The sequence below is a fragment of the Microcaecilia unicolor genome, chromosome 8 (assembly GCF_901765095.1).
Source record: "Microcaecilia unicolor chromosome 8, aMicUni1.1, whole genome shotgun sequence".
Lineage (NCBI taxonomy): Eukaryota > Metazoa > Chordata > Amphibia > Gymnophiona > Siphonopidae > Microcaecilia > Microcaecilia unicolor.
This window is the reverse complement of record NC_044038.1, coordinates 104,329,352-104,350,288: the sequence shown is the minus strand read 5'-3', so window position 1 is coordinate 104,350,288 and position 20,937 is coordinate 104,329,352. Positions and strand designations below refer to the sequence as shown.

At 45.4% G+C, this 20,937-nt stretch overlaps 1 protein-coding gene across 1 annotated transcript in view; it reads left to right on the top strand.

Moving 5' to 3' along the window:
* The window catches only part of SCN1B (sodium voltage-gated channel beta subunit 1), a 619,469-nt gene that overhangs the window by 422,282 nt on the left and 176,250 nt on the right, over window positions 1–20,937 (top strand). Inside the window, exon 4 of the mRNA XM_030212354.1 lies at window positions 10,083–10,224. Within this exon, the coding sequence (XP_030068214.1) occupies window positions 10,083–10,224 (142 nt within the window). The remainder of the gene's footprint in view (window positions 1–10,082; window positions 10,225–20,937) is intronic.

Here is a 20,937-nt window from a genome sequence, read left to right as displayed (position 1 = left end):
TGGGAGATTAGAGATGAAGGGTCAATATCGTGAAGATTCCTAGATAAATTAGATAAGATAGGACGGGACTGGGAGGGAGGAGATTTAAGTGTGAAAGTTATAAGATGGTGATCAGAGGCAAGGAAACTAGAAGGTGAACAGTTGGAGGAGAAGATGAGATCAAGACAGTGACCATTTTGATGAGTGGGGGAGGTGGAGCATAGTTGGAGATTAAAGGAGGACGTTAAAGCGAGTAACTTGGAAATATAAGAGTTGGAAGGATCATTAGCAGGAATATTAAAGTCACCAAGGATGAGAGAGGGGGAGGAAGGATCATGGAAGAAGGCAAGCCAGGCGTCAAAGTCACTGAGAAAAGATGAAAGGGACTTATGAGGGGGACGATAAATGACCGCTATTCGAAGAGGCAGAGGAGAGAAAAGGCGGATAGAGTGGACTTCAAAGGAGGAAAAACAGTGAGATTGAGGTGGAAGAAGGGGTTGAAATCTGGAGGAGGGAGAGAGAAGTAGTCCAACACCGCCGCCACGGCCAGCAGGGCGAGGAGTATGTGAAAATAGATAACCGCCATGGCACAGGGCTGCGACTGAAGCAGAGTCATCAGGGCAGAGCCAGGTTTCTGTTATGGCGAGCAGATGGAGATGACGTGAGATAAAGAGGTCCTGGATATAGAGGAGTTTGTTACAGATAGAGCGGGCATTCCATAGGGCGCAAGAGAAGAGCAGAGAAGAGGAGGGGAGTAGAGGAATAGAGATGAGGTTAGAGAGGTCACGGTGAGATCTGTAGAGTTTAGATAATAGTTGGTGAGGAGGGCCAGGATTGGGATTGATGTCACCGGCTGAGAGTAAGAGAAGGAGTAAAAGAGAGCGGAGGAGAGTAGGAGAGGTGTGGCCACGAAGGCGGCGAAGGCGAGAGGTATTTAGGTGGAATGGGGAAGGCAAAATGGAGGGAAGAAAGAGACGGAGATTAAAAGCCAAGAGGGAGGAAGAGGGTAGGAGAGAAGGTGAGGTGATGAAGTCAATGGATGGGAAGTGAGTTCCTGTAGCGGAGAGAGGTAGGGGGTGAGGGAAAAGATTAGGAAGGGACAGAGCTAGGAAGAGAATGTGAATAGGGGCCATAAACGATTAAGGTACTTTAGCAACTGGAAAAATATTAGATACAAAGAGAAAAATGCCCCGGCGCGCGGCACCTAGAGCGGAGGCCCTGAGTGGATCGGAGTGGACCTGGGTGTCACCCCGGAGAAGGTTGTAAGGATATGCAGATGAGCTGCAAGTCCTCCACAGCACCTGAAAGGCAGCCGGTGGTAGAGCTGGGCACCTCTCAGCTGAGGAATGGCTTACCAGGGGTTAGGCCGAAGCCAGCATTCCTCCCCCTGAGGGTCGCCTGATCCTAGCCAAAAAGCACCTGGAAACTCTGTGCACTTGGAGAGAAGGCCCTGGGAAGATCGGGGTGGAACTGGAGTCACCCCGGATACAGCTGTGAGGAAATGCAGAAGGGCTGCAAGTCCACCACAGCACCTGGTGGGAGCGCTGGGCACCTAGAGCGGAGGCCCTGAGTGGATCGGAGTGGACCTGGGTGTCACCCCGGAGAAGGCTGTAAGGATATGCAGATGAGCTGCAAGTCCTCCACAGCACCTGAAAGGCAGCCGGTGGTAGAGCTGGGCACCTCTCAGCTGAGGAAAGGCTTACCAGGGGTTAGGCCGAAGCCAGCATTCCTCCCCCTGAGGGTCGCCTGATCCAGTTAAACTCCCCAAATTTTTGACTGAAGATCTATTGAAAACTTATTTCCATCAGTTGAAAAACCAGGACTAGAGCCTATCTAAAGGAATTTACAGGCTGATCAAATTCCCTGCACTGTTCAAAACAACGTTGAAAAATTAGTACCAGAACAGCACTAATAGCATGCAAATTTATGCGCAATATTAGTTTTGATCATGGGGAGAACTTCTGTGGGAGGATTGTGCCTGGACGTGTTTTTTTTTTTTTGACAGCCTGGACCTGTCAAACAAACAGGCTGGAGGCCCCCCCCCCCCAAGACAAGTTTCCCACAAAGAGAAGAAAAAACTACGGCTTTGATCAGAAGCAAACATGGGTGCTAGAGGCTATTAGCACCATACTAGCGCCCATGTTTGCTCCCGCCTTATGATCAGAGCCGGTGAGTGCATGAAACAACGAGCTCGCTGGCTCTGACCACAAGTAGCATTACCTATTCTTCTGCAATGCTCAGCGGGCAGCGGGCCAAAAATTGGCGCTGCTCCCACAGCAAACCCTAAACCAGCTCAGACCTGGTATTAGAGTTTGCGCAGCATTGGGGAGGAATGGGGAGCCCTGTCCAGCATGCATTTGCATGCTTACAGGTCCCCACCTCCCCCAGACACAGGGGGCTGGTGGACCTCCAGCCCCCTCAAGCCCCCCAGCCATGTTTCTCTGTGGACAACCTCCTCACCTGGACACCAGGGGGGCTGTTTACCTCCAGCGCCCCCGATACCAAAAATAACTTTCCCAGGTGGCCCAGTGGGCAACCCTACCCCCACCCACCTAGTGGTCTAGTGCTCCCAACCTCCCCAATATATTTAAAAGGGAGTAGCACTCCCTCCTGAGGCACTGCCTTGAAAATGGCAGCACCCTGCCTTGCCTGGTGCTTCCTGGGATGCACTGGGAAGGGCTTCAATACCATATAAGAGGTGGGGTGGGACTGTGAGACAATCACTTGGGGGCAATGTTGCACAGGGTGCATTTGTAGCTTGTGACGCTCCTGAATTAGGGTCAGAAATATGTTTTTATCCAGACAAAAGGTAACTGGTTGTCAGGGACGGACATTTATGTGTGGATTTGTTTGGTTAACTTCTGTTAAACTTCTGGATTCATGGTGCACTCTATCAGTAGAAATCTTGGCTTGTGAAATATCCGGTGATAATAGACTCCTTTTGTTTCATTTTACTGCCCACCAGGTAAATGGGTGGAAGCAAAAGATAATTTTTATGTTTTTATTTTTCATAATGGTTTACATTTTAATCATAGTTTACTGGTGGATGATATTAATTTATACTTGGAAGATCTCTTAGATGCTAAAGTAAAGGACTTATATAGCTTTCTAGAATCAGCATGAAAAGGGGCACCAACTAGATTTGGTTGTCTTTTCCGGACATTCTTCTTTAAATATTTTGATTGAAACACAGGTTTAGATACCAGTGGTGTGGTTAGATCTAGAAAATGACACAGGGACAAAGTTTGTCCTCACCCCAGCCCTGCAAACTCTGTCCTCATCTCTGCCCTGTCCCTGCAAACTATGTCCCCGTCCACAGAAGCCTCTGTTGATTTTATATTTAAATCTTTTTATTACAATATAAAAAGGAACAATATTCTGAACCGTCATTTATAAAAAATAGAAGATACACCCCCCCATCTTCCCTCCCACCTCCCTTTTCACAAACATCCCCTCCCCTATACTCCCTCCCTCACTGAGCTGTTATAGCCCCTCCAAGCACAGCCACAGCAAACAAGAGTGATCTTAAAAGGTGGAGGATAAAGGATTTTTTAATTTTTTTTTACATTTATATCCCACATTATTCCAAGCAAACTCAGGTTCAATGTGCCTTTACTTTGAAAATACAGTGAGACAGAATATTAGCATTCAATTATATCATGGGAGCAAGTAAATGGAAAAGTCTAAAACATGTAACAAAGTTGAGATTAGCAATAGCATACCCACCTGGGCATATAAAAGTCTGTGCTTTAATAATGCCTTATCATATGTTCAGAAATCATGTCATATGCACATTGTACTCACCAGAACAGGGCATCCATACACACATTTCAAAAGTAAACAAACCAACTTCTACTGTACAGACTCAGAGTACATCCAAAACTTAATTTTTATTTTCACATTTCCATCTTCAAAAATTCTAGACAGCAGATATACAGATCAGGAGGACCCAAAGCAGTCCAAAACAAGTAAAGTCAGAAACAACACAGTTTATACCTAATTGTTCAACCACTCTTAGGATTCACCTTTGGGTTTAAAAAGCAAAACCATGTGCATGTAAAGACTGAATAAACACATTAAAACAAAGTTAAAGCAAATGCCTTTAATATGTAATACTGGTTGCAAGCAATAATGAAAAAGTGATGGAATATTCATTCACATAGCAAACAGCCTAAGCCAGCAACAGATTTATTTTCCACTGAACTTAATTAACTTTGTTTGAGCTTGGCAACTGCTAGTGGACAATGTTGGCATGTTTACAGTGATTCTGAACTTCAGCATCAGGGAAGCCATTCCCTCATTACCTCTCTGTGAAATAGTAGTAATAAAAAAAGGCAAGAGCATTTTATAATATACCACTGCATTTCACAAAACAAAACATCTTTTTCTTTTGATGTAGGCACAGGAAAAGAAGATATTAAATATTCCCAGGTCTCAATTAAAGATTTTTTTTAATTATAAACAGTAAGTCTGATTGTTGAGCACCTGATACTCATAGCATGATATCTGTTTCGGTGGCCCTTTACTAGGAGAAAACATCTCTGCACGAATACAGGGAGTCCCTAGTCCCTATCAGCCCCTCTAAATGAACTAATTACTAGCACTCTAACCGATGAAACCAAAAGTACTTCCTCAAAGTGCATACGTATGCTACATGAGCCAGCATACTGGGGGTGGTCAGGGATGGGGGCACCTTACCGTGGTCTTCTTCACACAATGTCCGAAGGTGTACTGATCCTCCTAGGCTCACGCACGCTAGTTCCTTGCTGAGTCCTCCTCCTGCCTGAGTCCTCTAGCTGAGTCCCGAGTCCGTCCTCCCCTCTACTGCTGTGCTGCCCTCGGCCTCTACTCTCTTTTCTTGACCCCACTACCACCACCACACTGAATAACCCACAAAATAGCGTGCTGTGGTGGCACACTATTTAACAGTGTGGAGGGCCTGGTGGCAGTAGCACAAAATGAAAAATGAAGAAAGGCCAATCAGGGTCCTCTCTTCTGGTGGGCAGGGAAGCTGGCGGCTTCTCAGGAACCCACTCACACATGGAGACAGGAAGCATTGCTGGAACCCATTCGCGCAGAGCATATCAGGACCCAGAGGAAGCAGAAGCAACTGGGCAGCTAATGATGCAAGAGCCCTGCTCCTCCATGTCTGGCATCTGACGTCGTCATAGGGGTACACGGTGGCTGGCTGATGCAGGTATCACAATGGTATATCCTTCTGATGAGGGTAGATTGGTAATGAAATCCATGGAGATGTGGATCCAAGGCTTTTCAGGGGTGGGTACAGGGTGAAGTAATCCATGTGGCTTTCTAAGATCTGGTTTGTGTTGGGCACATTAAGGAGAGGCTGCAACAAATTCCTGGACATCCTTCCCTAGAGATAGCCACCAGTAAGTCTGGGAGATGAAACGTTTAGGACCCAGAATGCCTGGATGCCTTGCCATTTTAGACTTGTGGCTCCACTGGAGAATCTTTTCCCACAGATGGCAGGGTACAAATGTCTGAAGGTACAGCCACCACAGCTGCAGGGAGGATATTACTTGGGTCTTCATCCCTCCCACCCCTAGCACAACTCTTCATTTATAGTCAGTTATTGTAATTAGGATAACAAGCAAGGAGTGCTCTTACAGAGTTTTAAATACATTTCATTACCATTTAAGAAGGAAACACTAAATAAATCACACAGTATAACATATAAACTGAAAAATATTTTTATATTAGACTAATATCCTTAATACTTTTACAAGTTTTAAATTCTTGAAAAACTCAAACATACTAAGATGGAGTCAGCAGTCCAGCAGCGGGAGGGGTGCTATCCAGTCTTTTGTATTGAGTGTCACATGTATGATTATCTCCCAGTTGGTGAGGGGTTATATGTGTGTGCCCGATGCAAAGAGCTCCTAGCTCTCAGAGAACGGGTCCGTTCTCTTGAGGCTAGAGTAGCAGACTTGGTGGAGCTGAGGGAGACAGAGAGTACATAAAGGAGACCTACAGGGATGTTGTAGAGAACTCCCTTCTCCAGTCTGGAAGCCCCTGTGCTACTTTGGAGGAGGAGGAAGGTCTCCTAGAAGGACAGCATCACCCTGGTGAAGTGGGAAGTACTCCTGTAGCCAGGACCTGGGCCCAAGAAACAGGCAGAGCTCCAGAGTCTCAATGCGTGGATGAGATGATGGTACAGGGAGGAGGGTTTTAGGTTTGTTAGGAACTGGGCAACATTCTGGGGAAGGGGGAGCCTATTCTGAAAGGATGGGCTCCACTTTAACCAGGCTATTGGCATCAGCATTTAAAAAGGAGGTAGAGCAGCTTTTAAACTAGAAACTGGGGGAAGGCCGACAGTCGCTCAAAAGCGCATGGTTCGGAATAAGGTATCTTTCAAAGATATCACTAAAACAGGGAAGCTAAGGTATCCCGATAGTGAGGTTGCAAAAGAGACCATAGTAGATCAGGTGTCCTTAAATAAAAATCAGACAAAAGATTGCAAATTAATACTGTCAAGTACTGAGCATGATGTAAATAGGAACAACAAACATAGTTTGAAATATCTATATGCGAATGCCAGAAGCCAAAGAAAAAAGAGGGGACAGTAAGAATATATTGCACTAAATGAAAAAATTAGATATAATAGGCATCTCTGAGACCTGGTGGAAGGAGGATAACCAGTGGGACACTGTCATACCGGGGTACAAATTATATTGTAGTGATGGGGTGGATCGAATTGGTGGAGGGGTAGCATTGTATGTTAGAGGTCCTTGAATCAAATAGATTGAAAATTCTAAAGGAAACAAAACACAACTTGGAATCACTGTGGATTGAAATTCCATGAGTAAACGGGAAAAGGATAGTGACAGAAGTGTACTACCGTCTGCCTGGCCAGGAGGAACAGACAGATGTAGAAATGTTATCAGAAATTAGGGAGGCTAACAAACTGGGCAACACAATAGTAATGGGTGATTTCAATTACCACTATGATTATCCAGAATATGTAGGATAAACAATCAGCAACAATCTCACAATCCTACCTACTATGCAACGTGTTTGAGGGACACACTGGTAGATAATACAAGAAAAAGTGGAGAAAAAAGACCTCAGGTCATTCGGCTACTCCTCGTTCTTAAAGGACAAGCCTTTTGTATAATGAGGAGGCCTTATCAGTCACAGGTCTTAAAAAAACTCCACACTACTAAATTTCTCATTAACATTACCATGAATCTCAACAAGCAGATGCAAAGGAGACACAATTTTCATATATATTAAAGCTTGGCAAGAGTACTTATCTCTATTAATGAATTCTTCAAAAGCCCAGGGGAATCTTTCAAAATAACAGCAAATCCAAGCCTTTAACATTTCTCCATCTCCAAATCTCACTGGAACAGAAAATGGCGGACCAATGGTTCCAGTGAGATTTGGAGATGGAGAAATGTTAAAGGCTTGGATTTGCTGTTATTTTGAAAGATTCCCCTGAAGCAGCTATATTGTTTAGCGAAACAGGGTTTCCCTGTCGGGACTTTTTGAACGCCAAGAGCATATCAGATATAAGGCTGGACTTTTGAAGAATTCATTAATAGAGATAAGTACTCTTGCCAAGCTTTAATGTATATGAAAATTGTGTCTCCTTTGCATCTGCTTGTTGGGATTCATGGTAATGTTAATGAGAAATTTAGTAGTGTGGAGTTTTTTTTTAAGACCTGTGACTGATAAGGCCTCCTCATTATACAAAAGGCTTGTCCTTTAAGAACGAGGAGTAGCCGAATGACCTGAGGTCTTTTTTCTCCACTTTTTCTTGTATTATCTACCAGTGTGTCCCTCAAACACGTTGCATAGTAGGTAGGATTGTGAGATTGTTGCTGATTTCAATTACCCCAATATCAACTGGGTAACATCGGGGCATGCTAGGGAGGTAAAATTCCTTGACAAAATGGAATACGCCTAGCTGGTTTACAGAATACGCCTAGCAGCCATATCTGAGCCTAACTCTAGGGGCATCCATTTACACCGTTTGGTGTAAATACTGGCATTGGAATTTACGCTCGCCACTAGCAAGTGGTGCCTATAAATTCTAATTAATGCCAATTAGTATCAATAACTGCTTGTTAAGTGGCAATTATCAGCTTTGATTGGCTTAAGTAATTAAAATGCATGTGCAGAATATGACTGAATTTGTGCATGCAATTTCGGTCACGCTATATAGAATCCAGGGGCTAAATGGATAACTATCATCTTTGTGATTACCTTATAATAACCAAGCTGCAGTGTAGATATCCCATATAGACAATATTACAATAGTCTAGTTGTGATGGTAACAAAGATTGCACCATTCATCTTAACAAAGACTGCTCAACATACTTCCTTACTTTTCTCAATTTCCTCAATAGTAAAAATGGTCTTTTGATTTCTGCATTTACCTGTGGTTCCATGGATAGCCTACCATATATTTCAACCCCAAGATTTTCAAACTCATATTAAATTTATACTGGTTGATACTCAAAATGATTTAACTGGCCAGAAATGGCTGATGACCAGTTAAATCGCTTGTTTGGGGCTCTCTGCTAATTTGCAGCAGCACTTAACCGGTTATCTCCACTGAAAATTACCGGTTAGCGCCTAAGTGAAAGTTGGCTATTTGGGAGGGTTCTGGAGGTGAAGTCGGCACTTGGCCATTTAAGGGCTCCTTTTACTAAGCGGCAGTAAGCCCAACATGGGCTTACTGCTCGCTACACCGGAAGTACTGCTGGGCTACCGCAGCAGCCCAGCGATACTTCCCACCCCTAGCGTGCTGTCATTTCCGGCACTACAAAAATGTATTTATTTTTGTAGCGCTAGAGTGTACTCGGCGGTACATAAGTACATAAGTATTGCCATACTGGGACAGAGCAAAGGTCCATCAAGCCCAGCATCCTGTTTCCAACAGTGGCCAATCCAGTTCACAAATACCTGGCAAGATCCCAAAAAAGTACAAAACATTTGATACTGCTTATCCCAGAAATGGTGGATTTTCCCAAGTCCAATTTAATAATGGTCTATAGACTTTTCCTTTAGGAAGCCGTCCAAACCTTTTTTATACCCTACTATGCTAACTGCTTTTACCACATTCTCTGGCAACGAATTCCAGAGTTGAATTACACATTGAGTGAAGAAATATTTTCTCTGATTCATTTTAAATTTACTACTTTGTAACTTCATTGAGTGCCCTCTAGTCCTAGTATTTTTGGAAAGAGTAAACGAGTAGTTCACACCTACCCGTTCCACTCAGTATTTTATAGACCTCTATTATATTTCCCCTCAGCTGTCTCTTCTCCAAGCTGGTGATCCCTAGCCTTTCCTCATACGGAAGTAATCCCAATCCTTTTTATCATTTTAGTCGCTCTTCTCTGTACCTTTTCTAATTCTGCTATATCTTAAGGGATGCAATAATGGATGGAAATATTTCTGGGACATTTTGTGAGTGCCCACCTATAACCCTGAACCACTCTGATCAAGTTGGATGTGATGATGTAGGTACCCTAGAGAATCTGGGAACTCAAGTTGATAATTACATTTGGTGTCAGAAAGGTGTGGGTGGTGGTGGTGGGGGTTCGTTGCTGTAGGACTGGCTCCAGCTGATCAGAGGACGTGGTAACAACAGTTAATGTATCTGGGTTTAATAAAGGTTTGGACAAGTACCTGAAGGAAAAGTCCATAGTCTGTTATTGAGATGGACATGAGGGAAGCCACTGCTTGCCCCAGGATTGGTAGCTTAAAATGTTGCTACCAATTGGGTTTCTGCCAGGTACTTGTTACCAAGATTGGCCACTGTTGGAAGCAGGATACTGGGCTAGATGGTCGTATGGCTATTATGTTCTTATGTTCTATTCTTAAGTGTTCATCCTCATTCCCTGAATGACCAGGCTGAAAAATACCAGACATTCAAAGGAAGGATGGATTTATTGAACTCTGCTTCTCTCCCAGTGCAAACAAGGAGAGGTTAGGAGGGCTGATAGTCTCATGTGTTCTGGAGTCTGTGCAGTGAGAGAATCGCCATGGACACAGGACTTCCCTGTCCTTTTTCTCAGTGCAGTACAGGATGGTTTCCTCATGTTCTTTTCTCTTTTGAATGCTTACCACAGCAAACAGAGATATAGCGTCCATCGTCTCGGAGATCATGATGTATGTGCTAATTGTGTTCCTCACTATCTGGCTGGTGGCAGAGATGATCTATTGTTATAGGAAGATTGCGGCGGCCAGTGAAGAGCCCGTGCCAGAGAACGCGTGAGTGCCTTACTGAGCAACACCCTTAAACAGACACACATTTACATGCCAGCATGCATAGGACAGCACAGGCACTCTCCTTCCCTGCTTCTGCTTTTCAGCTACTCCAGCCATGAAGCAACACAAAGTGATCACATTCAAAAAAAAATTTGAGACTAGGTACAAGGTGAAATTATGAACTATATAGATAGCTCTTTAAAAGCCTGACTTTAAATATTTGATACTTCCAGGTTTTGGGTGAAAAAGAGCTCAGAAGCTGCTCTTAGGGCCAAATATCTTTCATCAGTCTAAAAAACCTCTTTGTTTTATGTTTATTAAAAACTTTATATACTGCCATGCTTTACCAGATCTAGGCAGTTAACAAATAAAAAATATGTATAATAACAAAAGACAAGAACACCATTTTTAACAGGAAAAACCTGTGCCATTTATTCAAAACTAGTAAAAAAGGCCCGTTTCTGACACAAATGAAACAGGCGCTAGCAAGGTTTTCCTCGGAGTGTGTATGTTTGGGAGAGTGTATGTGAGAGTGACTGTGTGAGAGACAGAGTGAAAGTGTGAGTGTGTGTGTGTGAGAGAGAGAGAGTGAGTCTGGGTGTGAGTGTGTTTGTGAGAGAGTGTGTGTGTGAGAATGAGAGTGTTTGCAAGTGTGTATGTGAGACACAGTGTGAGAGAGAGTGTGTGTGTGTGTGCGAGAGAGAGAGTGTGTGTGAGACACAGATTCTCTGTGAGAGTGAGTGTATGAGACCAAGCGAGTGTGTGAGTGACTGTGTGGCACATAGAGAGTGAATGTGATACAGTGTGAGACAGAGTGTGTGAGAGTGAGAGTCAGAAACACATTGTATATGAGAGAGAGAGTGTGAGCCCTGCCCTCCCAATCCATGCCCATCTGTCCCCTGCCCCCTCCATTCATCCTTTTCCAGCAATTCCCCTCTCTCCCTGAGCCCTGCCCTCCCAATCCATGCCCATCCATGCTCCTCTGTCACCTGCCCCCTCCATTCATCCCTATCCAGCAATTCCCCTCTCTCCCTGAGCCCTGTCCTGCAATCCATATCCATCCATGCCCATCTGTCCCCTCCATTCATCCCTATCCAGCAATTCCCCTCTCTCCCTGAGCCCTGCCCTCCCAATCCATGCCCATCCATGCTCCTCTGTCACCTGCCCCTCCATTCTTCCCTATTCAGCAATTCCCCTCTCTCCCTGAGCCCTGCCCTGAAATTCATATCCATCCATGCCCATCTGTCCCCTCCATTCATCCCTATCCAGCAATTCCCCTCTCTCCCTGAGCCCTGCCCTCCCAGTCCATGCCCATCCATGCTCCTCTGTCCCCTGCCCCCTCCATTCATCCCTTTCCAGCAATTCCCCTCTCTCCCTGAGCCCTGCCCTCCCAATCCATGCCCATCCATGCTCCTCTGTCACCTGCCCCCTCCATTCATCCCTATTCAGCAATTCCCCTCTCTCCCTGAGCCCTGCCCTGCAATCCATATCCATCCATGCCCATCTGTCCCCTCCATTCATCCCTATCCAGCAATTCCCCTCTCTCCCTGAGCCCTGCCCTCCCAGTCCATGCCCATCCATGCTCCTCTGTCCCCTGCCCCCTCCATTCATCCCTTTCCAGCAATTCCCCTCTCTCCCTGAGCCCTGCCCTCCCAATCCATGCCCATCCATGCTCCTCTGTCCCCTGCCCCCTCCATTCTTCCCTTTCCAGTAATTCCCCTCTCTCCCTGAGCCCTGCCCTCCCAATCCATGCCCATCCATGCTCCTCTGTCCCCTGCCCCCTCCATTCATCCCTTTCCAGCAATTTCCCTCTCTCCCTGAAGCCTGCCCTCCCAATCCATGCCCATCCATGCTCCTCTGTCCCCTGCCCCCTCCATTCTTCCTTTTCCAGCAATTCCCCTCTCTTCCTTCCATGACCCCCCCCCTCGCATCCATGCTCCTCTCTTTCCCATGTCCCAGCCTGGCCCGCCCTCTTCTCCCCCCCCCCTCACATCCATGCCCCCCCCTTCGCATCCATGCTGTCGTTTCTCCCCTGCCCTCCTGCTCCCATTGTTCAACTTTACTGCCCACCCTCTTCTCTCCCCCCAACATCCCTTTTCTTTTTTTTTTCTTTTTAAATTTACCTCCGTGGTGGCGGTTCCGGCAGTGCAGCGTCAGGGAAGGAGGCGGTGCTCCCGACGTCTAGCCTTCCCTTCGCTTTGTTCCGCCTTCTTCTGACGTCATCTTTGACGTCAGAAGAAGGCGGAACACAGCGAAGGGAAGGCTAGAGACGTCGGGAGCGCCGCCTCCTTCCCTGACGCTGCGCTGCCGGAACCGCCACCACGGAGGTAAATCTAATATACTAAAACGCACCGTGCGTGGGTGCGATCAGTTTGTTTGTTTTTTTTTCCGCCCTCGCGATACGTTTTTTTTCCCGCCCTCGAAGTCATGACATTTGACGCGAGGGCGGGGCAGAGACGGCTGGGTGGCTTCACACCACGAATCCACGAACCCTTCAGGAAGTGTTTGAGTGACTTCAGAAAGTTGTCTTCAGAACGTTCACGGTGCGTTTTATTATATTAGATAGATCATTCATAAAAGAATTAAATTTTCTGTAATTGCAGCATCTTCTGTACATCCTCCTACAAAGCTCATTTAGTACAAATGTGCTTACTAAAAGTGTTCTTTTTAAACATTCTACTGTGTTACCTACAGTAGTTCCAGAAGGGAGAGTCTTTGACCAGTCCTGGTTTTTAACATTTATTATAAAGCAATGTGGCATTTATAGTCCTGCAATGCATCTTGGTGGGGTTGTAAGAAATACAGGCTTAAAATCTTCCTCCTGGAATTGAGTAACTTAGCAGCACTGCACCACAGGTAAGTATAAAAGCAGTGTGCTTTCTGTGATCATATTTGCCCCTCCTTCTGCATATGGGCTCCTAGTTTAGGGAACAGGAAGGAGGTACATGCAGTTTCAGAAAGATGAGGAGAGGGAGGCAGCTGCAAGGACAGGTGGAGGAAAATGCCAGGGTGGGGAGAGCCTCTGGCTAAGGCAATAAAGATGGGAAAGGAGGAGGAGGAGGCTACTAAAGAGACAGGGGAGGTGACAACAGCTACTGAGTTGGGGAAGATGGTGGCAGCACCTTTAGGAACATGAAGCTAGAAATTTTATTGTCCCCATAGTGCTGTGCTGGTATAAAGAGATCAGAATCAGTGAGTTTAACAGAGGAAGCAAAGCACTAAGGGACAACTGTAGAGGAATGGAACTTGAGAGAGAAGTGCTAAAAGAGGGAGCAAAATAGGAGAGAGGGGATGGGAGATAACAAAGGAGATAGAGGGCCAGGGAGTATAAGGAAGAATCAGAGAGAGAAGTGGTACTGAAAATGGGGAAAAACTGAGAGCTTGCAAGGAAAAAGATACAGACAAGAAAGTAAAGTATGAGAGGAAGAAATGAACCGTGATAAGCATATAGTGAGGTGAGAGAAATTCTAGGAGGGTGATAAGTGGAAAGAAACAAGATTAAAGGGAGGGAGGAATGAAGGATGTTAGGTTGATCGTGAGCCCTTGGGCTTAGGCAGAGTCCTAGGACAGACCTAGGCTGAGGCCTAGGGCACACTAAGCTCATGCTATACAGTAACAACGTCCTACGAAGCCCAGGACACTTGGGGAGACCAGCAAGCACCACCAGAAAGAGATATAAACCACTCATATGGGCCGCAAGGACGAACTGGAACCCAGTCACACACAAGAGAAGGGAAAAGTCTTGGAAGGGACTGGCACTTGTGCTGCTCATATAGCGCCACACACAGACACCAAGGAAAGGTCATCAGACCAAACACACAGATACAGACAATAACCAGATTAAGGGAACTCGCGCAGAGAGACAACCCAAGCTGTGCCACACAGCTAAACAAAGGAGTGACCTATACAGGATCCAAACGAGCTACAGCAAGAATAGGGAAAAAGGGAAACCATACAAAAGACAACAAAAGCAACACAGCTTGGTAAGGAGCAATCCACAAACAGCAGGTAAAGGGTAATGCAGACTACAGAGAGGGACTGCTTCTAGTTATACAGCTCAGACAAGGAGCAGTTCTCACAAGAACCAAGCAACAGATACAGCAGGTGAAGGGTTAAAGCAGGTTACAGAGAGAGACTGCTTCTGGGTACACAGGTCAGACGAGGAGCAGTGCTCACAAGAACCAAGCAACAGATACAGCAGGTAAAGGGTTTAAGCAGACTATAGAGAGAGACTGCTTCTAGGTACACAGGTCAGATAAGCAGTGCTCACAAGAACCAAGCAACAGATACAACAGGTAAAAGGTTAATAGGGAAATCCAAACAAAGGAAGTAAGCTCTTACCACGGACTCAGCCAGCACACACAGAAGCTGAACACAGCTGCACAGCAGCTAAGTAATCAGAGAAGAAGCTAGCTTCTGCAGACTCTCAGAACACACACAAAGGGAATAATGGCAACCAAATAACAAAGAATTCAGCCTGTGAAACACGCACAGACTAAGCGGAAACAAGGTAAGCTCACAGCTGAATGAGATAACGGTAGAGCGTCCTATGTAGGCAGAGGTATGTTTAAATAGGGTCTGGTATCTGATGTCAGCTGCCTCAGATGTCAGCCCAATCCTTGACATGGCCAATCAGGAGCGAGACTCAGTCACTACCCTGTCTGTCCCAGTAGGATAATAACATCACTCGGGTCCGGGGTTTAGGTTTATGAGGAAAGAGTCGATGGAAACATCGGACCAATACAGGAGCATGCACTTGACTAGCAGCTTTCCAGGAATTCTCCGCTGGTCCATACCCTTTCCAAGAGATGAGATATTGAAGTTGCCCCCTGAGGCGTCGAGCGTCAAGGATATCACAAACTTCATATTCCTCTTGGGAGGCTGATATGACTGGTCGAGAAGACAGAGCAGGCAAAGAGCCCTTTCTTAGGACCACTGGTTTAAGCAAAGATACATGAAACGTATTGTGTACTTGCAAAGTAGGTGGCAATTTGAGCTGATAGCTAACTGGGTTGACTTGTGTTAAAATGGGATATGGGCCCACAAATAGCAGAGCAAATAGAGTGGAAGGAGTCTTCAGTCAAAGATTGTGAGTGGACAGCCACACCAAATCACCAGGTTGGAACTGAGGCCCCAATCATCTATTTTTGTCTGTTTGAAGTTTCATACAAGCAGTGGTTTGTTAAAGTGTCTTCTGGACCGATGACCAAATAGATTGGAGGGAGGTTACAGCGCTGGCTGCTGCTGGAACATCCGCGTTAGTTTTCAACAGAAAGGGAATGCGAAGATGTCGTCCACAGAGGGTGTAAAATGGAGAGGACCCAGTGGCAGAGCTTACTGTATAATTATGGGCAAATTCCGCCCAAGGAAGTAATTGACTCCAATCATCATGATGAGCAGTGACATTCATTCGCAGGAACTGTTTCAAACACTGATTAATACGTTCAGTTTGATTGTGGATGATATCCTGAGGAAAAATTCTACTTTACACCTAGGGCCTGATTCAAGGCTCACCAAAATTTAAGACACAAGTAGCACTCCACGATCTGAAGTGATAGATTCTGGCAGTCCGTGGAGATGGAAGATTGCCGTGATGAAATGTTGCGCCAGTTTCACAGTAGAATGAAGGCTGGACATAGGTACAAAGTGTGCCATTTTAGAAAACTGGTCTACTACCACCCGGATGACTGTGTATCCTTCAGAAGATGGGAGGTCAATAATGAAATCCATGGCTATATGGGTCCATGGTTTCTCAGGCACCAGGAGGAGACCCTGGGGTCTCTGACGATCAGCCTTATGCAGTGCACAATCTAGGTAGTCGGCAACAAATGCTTGAACGTCATGGTCGAGTGTGGGTCACCAGTATTTCTGCAAAATAAATGTCCTGCAATTCGGTAGGCATGACCCCATCGAAGTATCTTATCTCTCAAACGAGGTACAAATGTCATACCTGGGGACACCGCGGCCACCATAGCTGGAATGATGGCAGCAGGTTCAATCACATGCTGCAGGAGTGGAGGAGTGGCCTAGTGGTTAGGGTGGTGGACTTTGGTCCTGGGGAACTGAGAAACTGAGTTTGATTCCCACTTCAGGCACAGGCAGCTCCTTGTGACTCTAGGCAAGTCACTTAACCCTCCATTGCCCCAGGTACAAATAAGTACCTGTATACAATATGTAAGCCACATTGAGCCTGCCATGAGTGGGAAAGCGCGGGGTACAAATGTAACAAAAATAAAAATTCATCTTCAAGATCAGGCTCCAAAGATCTTGAAAGAGCATCCGCCTTGGTATTTTTCTCCGCTGGGCGGTAAGTCAAGGATAAATTGAAGTGGGAGAAAAATAATGTCCATCAGGCCTGTTGGGGATTCATCCTCCTCACTTCATGTAGATAGACCAGATTCTTGTGATCCGTAAATACTGTGAAAGACACCTGTGGCCCTTCTAAGAGGTGCCGCCACTCCTCTAGGGCCAGTTTAATGGCTAAGAGTTCCTGGTCTCCTGTGGAATAATTCCTCTCTGCTGGCGTGTAATTCTTAGAAAAGAAGGCACATGGGAGAAGCTTCCCACTAGAATGGGCCTGTGACAGTACAGCCTTCATACCAACCTATGAAGCATCTACTTCCACAAAACTGTTTTCTGCAGGACTAGGATGTCATAAGACAGGCACAGCTACAAAAGACTGTATAAGGTTCTCAAAGCCTCCTGCAATCAATGACGAGCATCAGCATTCTTTCTAGTCAAAGCGGTAAGAGGAGCGGTCAACGAAGAGTAATTTTGAATACATTGTCTGTAATAATTGGCAAATCCTAGGAAGCGTTGCAATGCTTTATTCTCTGTAGGCTGTTTCCACTGCAAAATTGCGGTCAATTTACTGGGATCCATCTGTAATCCTTGGTTCAAAATAATGTATCCCAAAAAAAGGCAGTTCAAAACGGTAAAACTCACATTTTCTAGTTTCTCAAGCAATTGGTACGCTCTTCACATGTTAATAGTGTTCTTCAGCAGGTCTACAAAATATAAAAATATCATCTAGATAAACCATAACAAACTTATACAAGAAGTCTCTAAAAATATCATTCATGAAGGACTGAAACACAGCTGGGGCATTAGCCAGGCCGAAGGCCATCACTAAGTACTCGTAGTGCCCGTCACGAGTGTTTAAAAGCAGTCTTCCACTCATTACCCTCTCTTATCTGAATGAGGTTGTAGGCCCCTCTAAGATTCAACTTGGAGAATATTTAGGCTCCTTGAAGGCGATCGAACATCTCAGAGATGAGTAGCAAGGGATATTTGTCATAAGTACATAAGTATTGCCATACTGGGAAAGACCAAAGGTCCATCAAGCCCAGCATCCTGTTTCCAACAGTGGCCAATCCAGATCACAAATACCTGGCAAGATCCCCCAAAAAGTACAAAACATTTTATACTGCTTATCCCAGAAATAGTGGATTTTTCCCAAGTCCAGTTAATAACAGTCTATGGACTTTTCCTTTAGAAAGCCGTCCAAACCTTTTTTAAACTCCGCTAAGCTAATTGCCTTTACCACATTCTCTGGCAACGAATTCCAGAGTTTAATTACACGTTGAGTGAAGAAACATTTTCTCCAATTCGTTTAAAATTTACTACATTGTAGCTTCATCGCATGCCCCCTAGTCCTAGTATTTTTGGAAAACGTGAACAGACGTTTCACATCTACTCGTTCAACTCCACTCATTATTTTATAGACCTCTATCATATCTCCCCTCAGCCGCCTTTTCTCCAAGCTGAAGAGCCCTAGCCACTTTAGCCTTTCCTCATAGGGAAGTTGTCCCATCCCCTTTATCATGAGTGGAGAGGAAGGTAGACTTGAATCATTTGTTTACCCTTTCCAAAAATACTAGGACTAGGGGGCATTTGATTAAGCTACAAAGTAGTAAATTTAAAATGAATTGGAGAAAATTTTTCTTCTCAGGGTATAATTAAGCTCTGGAATTCATTGCTAGAGAATGTGGTAAAGGTGGTTAGCTTAGCGGGATTTAAAAAAGGTTTGGATGGCTTCCTAAAGGATAAGTTCATAGACCATTATTAAAATGGCCTTGGGGAAACTCCATTGCTTATTTCTGGGATAAGCAGCATAAATGTTTTGTACTTTTTGGGATCTTGCCAGGTATTTGTGACCTGGATTAGGAACTGTTGGAAACAGGATGGTGGGCTTGATGGACCTTTGGTCTGTCCCAGTATGGCAATACTTTTGTACTTATGCACTAACATGTTTGTTGCTTCTCCTGGACCTACGTTCGACCTTCATAGGCTCTGACCTATCTTGCAAAGTATGAGGCTGGGATGGAGGACTTTTATGTCAAAATTTCAGGTCAGTTCACCCAAACCGCTGACTGGCAAGACGCTCACTGGCACGTTCTCTGACATGAATGTGCACCTGGGTGCATAGACGAATGAGGTCATCCAAGTTGGAGGGTAGCTCCCAACCAGCCAATTCATCCTTAATAATGAGGGGAAACCCATGCCAGAATACGGCAGTAAGACTCTGATTGTCCCATCCCAGTTCAGCTGCCAAGGTTCTGAACTGAATGGCTTACTCGCCCAGGGAAAGCTGACCCTGGCGCAGATTCAGTAGTTGGGTAGCCGCAGACGAAGCCTTCCTGGGTTCTTCAAAAATAAGATGAAATTGTTCCAGGAACTCCATCAAACTATTCAATATGGGGTCCTTCTCCTATAAATGGGAGGCCCATGCAAGAGCAGATCCCAAGAGTAAGGAGATAATGTATGCTACCTTCGCTTGATCTGTAGCAAAGTCCTGGGCCTGTAACTCAAACAACTTGGCATTGATTAAGAAAGCTCTGAGAAGTCTTACTATCACCGTCATAACGAGGGGACTGGGCTACACGAATGCCTATTCCACCCATGGGTTTTTGTGGCCTAGGAGGCAAAGCATTCCCAATAGTTCCAGTAGCCAATTGTCAACCCGTTGATTCAACGCATCAACGGCTCCAATAACCTTTTCTACCTGAGAATGCAGTTTCTGGAGTAACTGCATAGCGGAGGGCTAGGTCAAACTCATGACTCTAGCGTTCTATTAGGTTGATTGTGAGCCTTTGGGCCTAGGCCAAGTCTTAGGACAGACCTAGGCCTAGGGCAGACCAAGCTCACTGTATACAGTAACAACATCCTATGAAGCCCAGCACACTCAAGGAGACCAGCGAGCATCACCAGAAAGGGACATAAACCTCTCATATGGGCCGCAAAGCCGAACTGGAACCCACATGTACAGAGTCCAAGCGTATGGGCTGCAAGGCCAAACTGGAACCCAATCATACGCAAAAGAAGGGAAGAGTCCCGGAAGAGACTGGCACTCAAACTGCGCCCACAGCGTCACAAACAGACACCAAGGAAAGGTCACCAGACCAAACACACAGATACAGACAATAACCAGAATAAAGGAACTCACACAGAGAGGCAAACCAAGCTGTGCCACACAGCTAAACAAAGGAATGACCTACACAGGATCCAAACAAGAGCTACAGCAAGAATAGGGAAAAAGGGAAACCACACAAAAGACAACGAAATCAACAGAGCTAGATAAGGAGCAATCCGCAAACAGCAGGTAAAGAGTAACGCAGACTACAGAGAGGGACTGCCTCTAGTTATACAGCTCAGTCGAGGAGCAGTGCTCACAAGAACCAGATACAGCAGGTGAAGGGTTAAAGCAGACTACGGAGATAGACTGCTTCTAGGTACACAGCTCAGACGAGGCACAGTGCTCACAAGAACCAAGCAACAGATATAGCAGGTAAAGAGGTAAAGCAGGTTACAGAGAGAGTCTGCTGCTGGGTACACAGGCCAGATGTGGAGAAGTGCTCACAAGAGCCAAGCAACAAGCATATTTCTCCCTTATTCCCCTCCCCAAACCTCTGCTAAGTGTAACCACTCTTCAGCATTTGGGTTATAATTGCCCATGCGTCTATCCATCAGTTTTTCCAATCCCATCAATAACTGAAGTTTTCCTTTCCAGTCTAGCCCCATAGGGCCCAACTTCTGCTTCCATTTCAATGCTATAGTTGTTTTTGCTGCTGCAATATAAGATGTGGTTTGGGAGGGGTTGGGAAGGGGGAGGGAGGGGGCTGGGGGAAGGGGACGAGAAGGGTGGGAGGTTGGGAATTCATGAAGGGGGAAAAATTGGATGTGACATTGCTTGATTGTTGATGTTTTTAATTTCTCAAGGAGCATTTGTCTCCAGATTTTGTTATTAATAAAGTTTTATAAATAATAAAAAAAAGAACTAAGCAACAGATACAGCAGGTAAAGGGTTAATAGGGAATCCAAACAAAGGAAGTAAGCTCTTACCACGCCTCAGGCAGCAAACACAGCAGGGAAGGGAAAGGCAAGGCACACAGAGAAGCTGAACATAGCTGCACAGCAGCTAAGTAATCGGAGAAGAAGCTGGCTTCTACAGACTCACAGAACAAACACAGACATCGGGAATAATGGCAACCAAACAACAAAGAATTCACCCTGTGCCACAAGCACAAACTAAGCAGAAACAAGGTAAGCTCACAACTGAAGGAGATAACCTATGCAGGCAGAGATATGTTTAAATAGAGTCTGGCATCTGACGTCAGCTGCCTCAGACGTCAGCACAATCCCTGACATGGCCAATCAGGAGCGAGACCCAGTCACTACCCTGCCTGTCCCAGTAGGATCATAGCAAAGGAAAGAAGG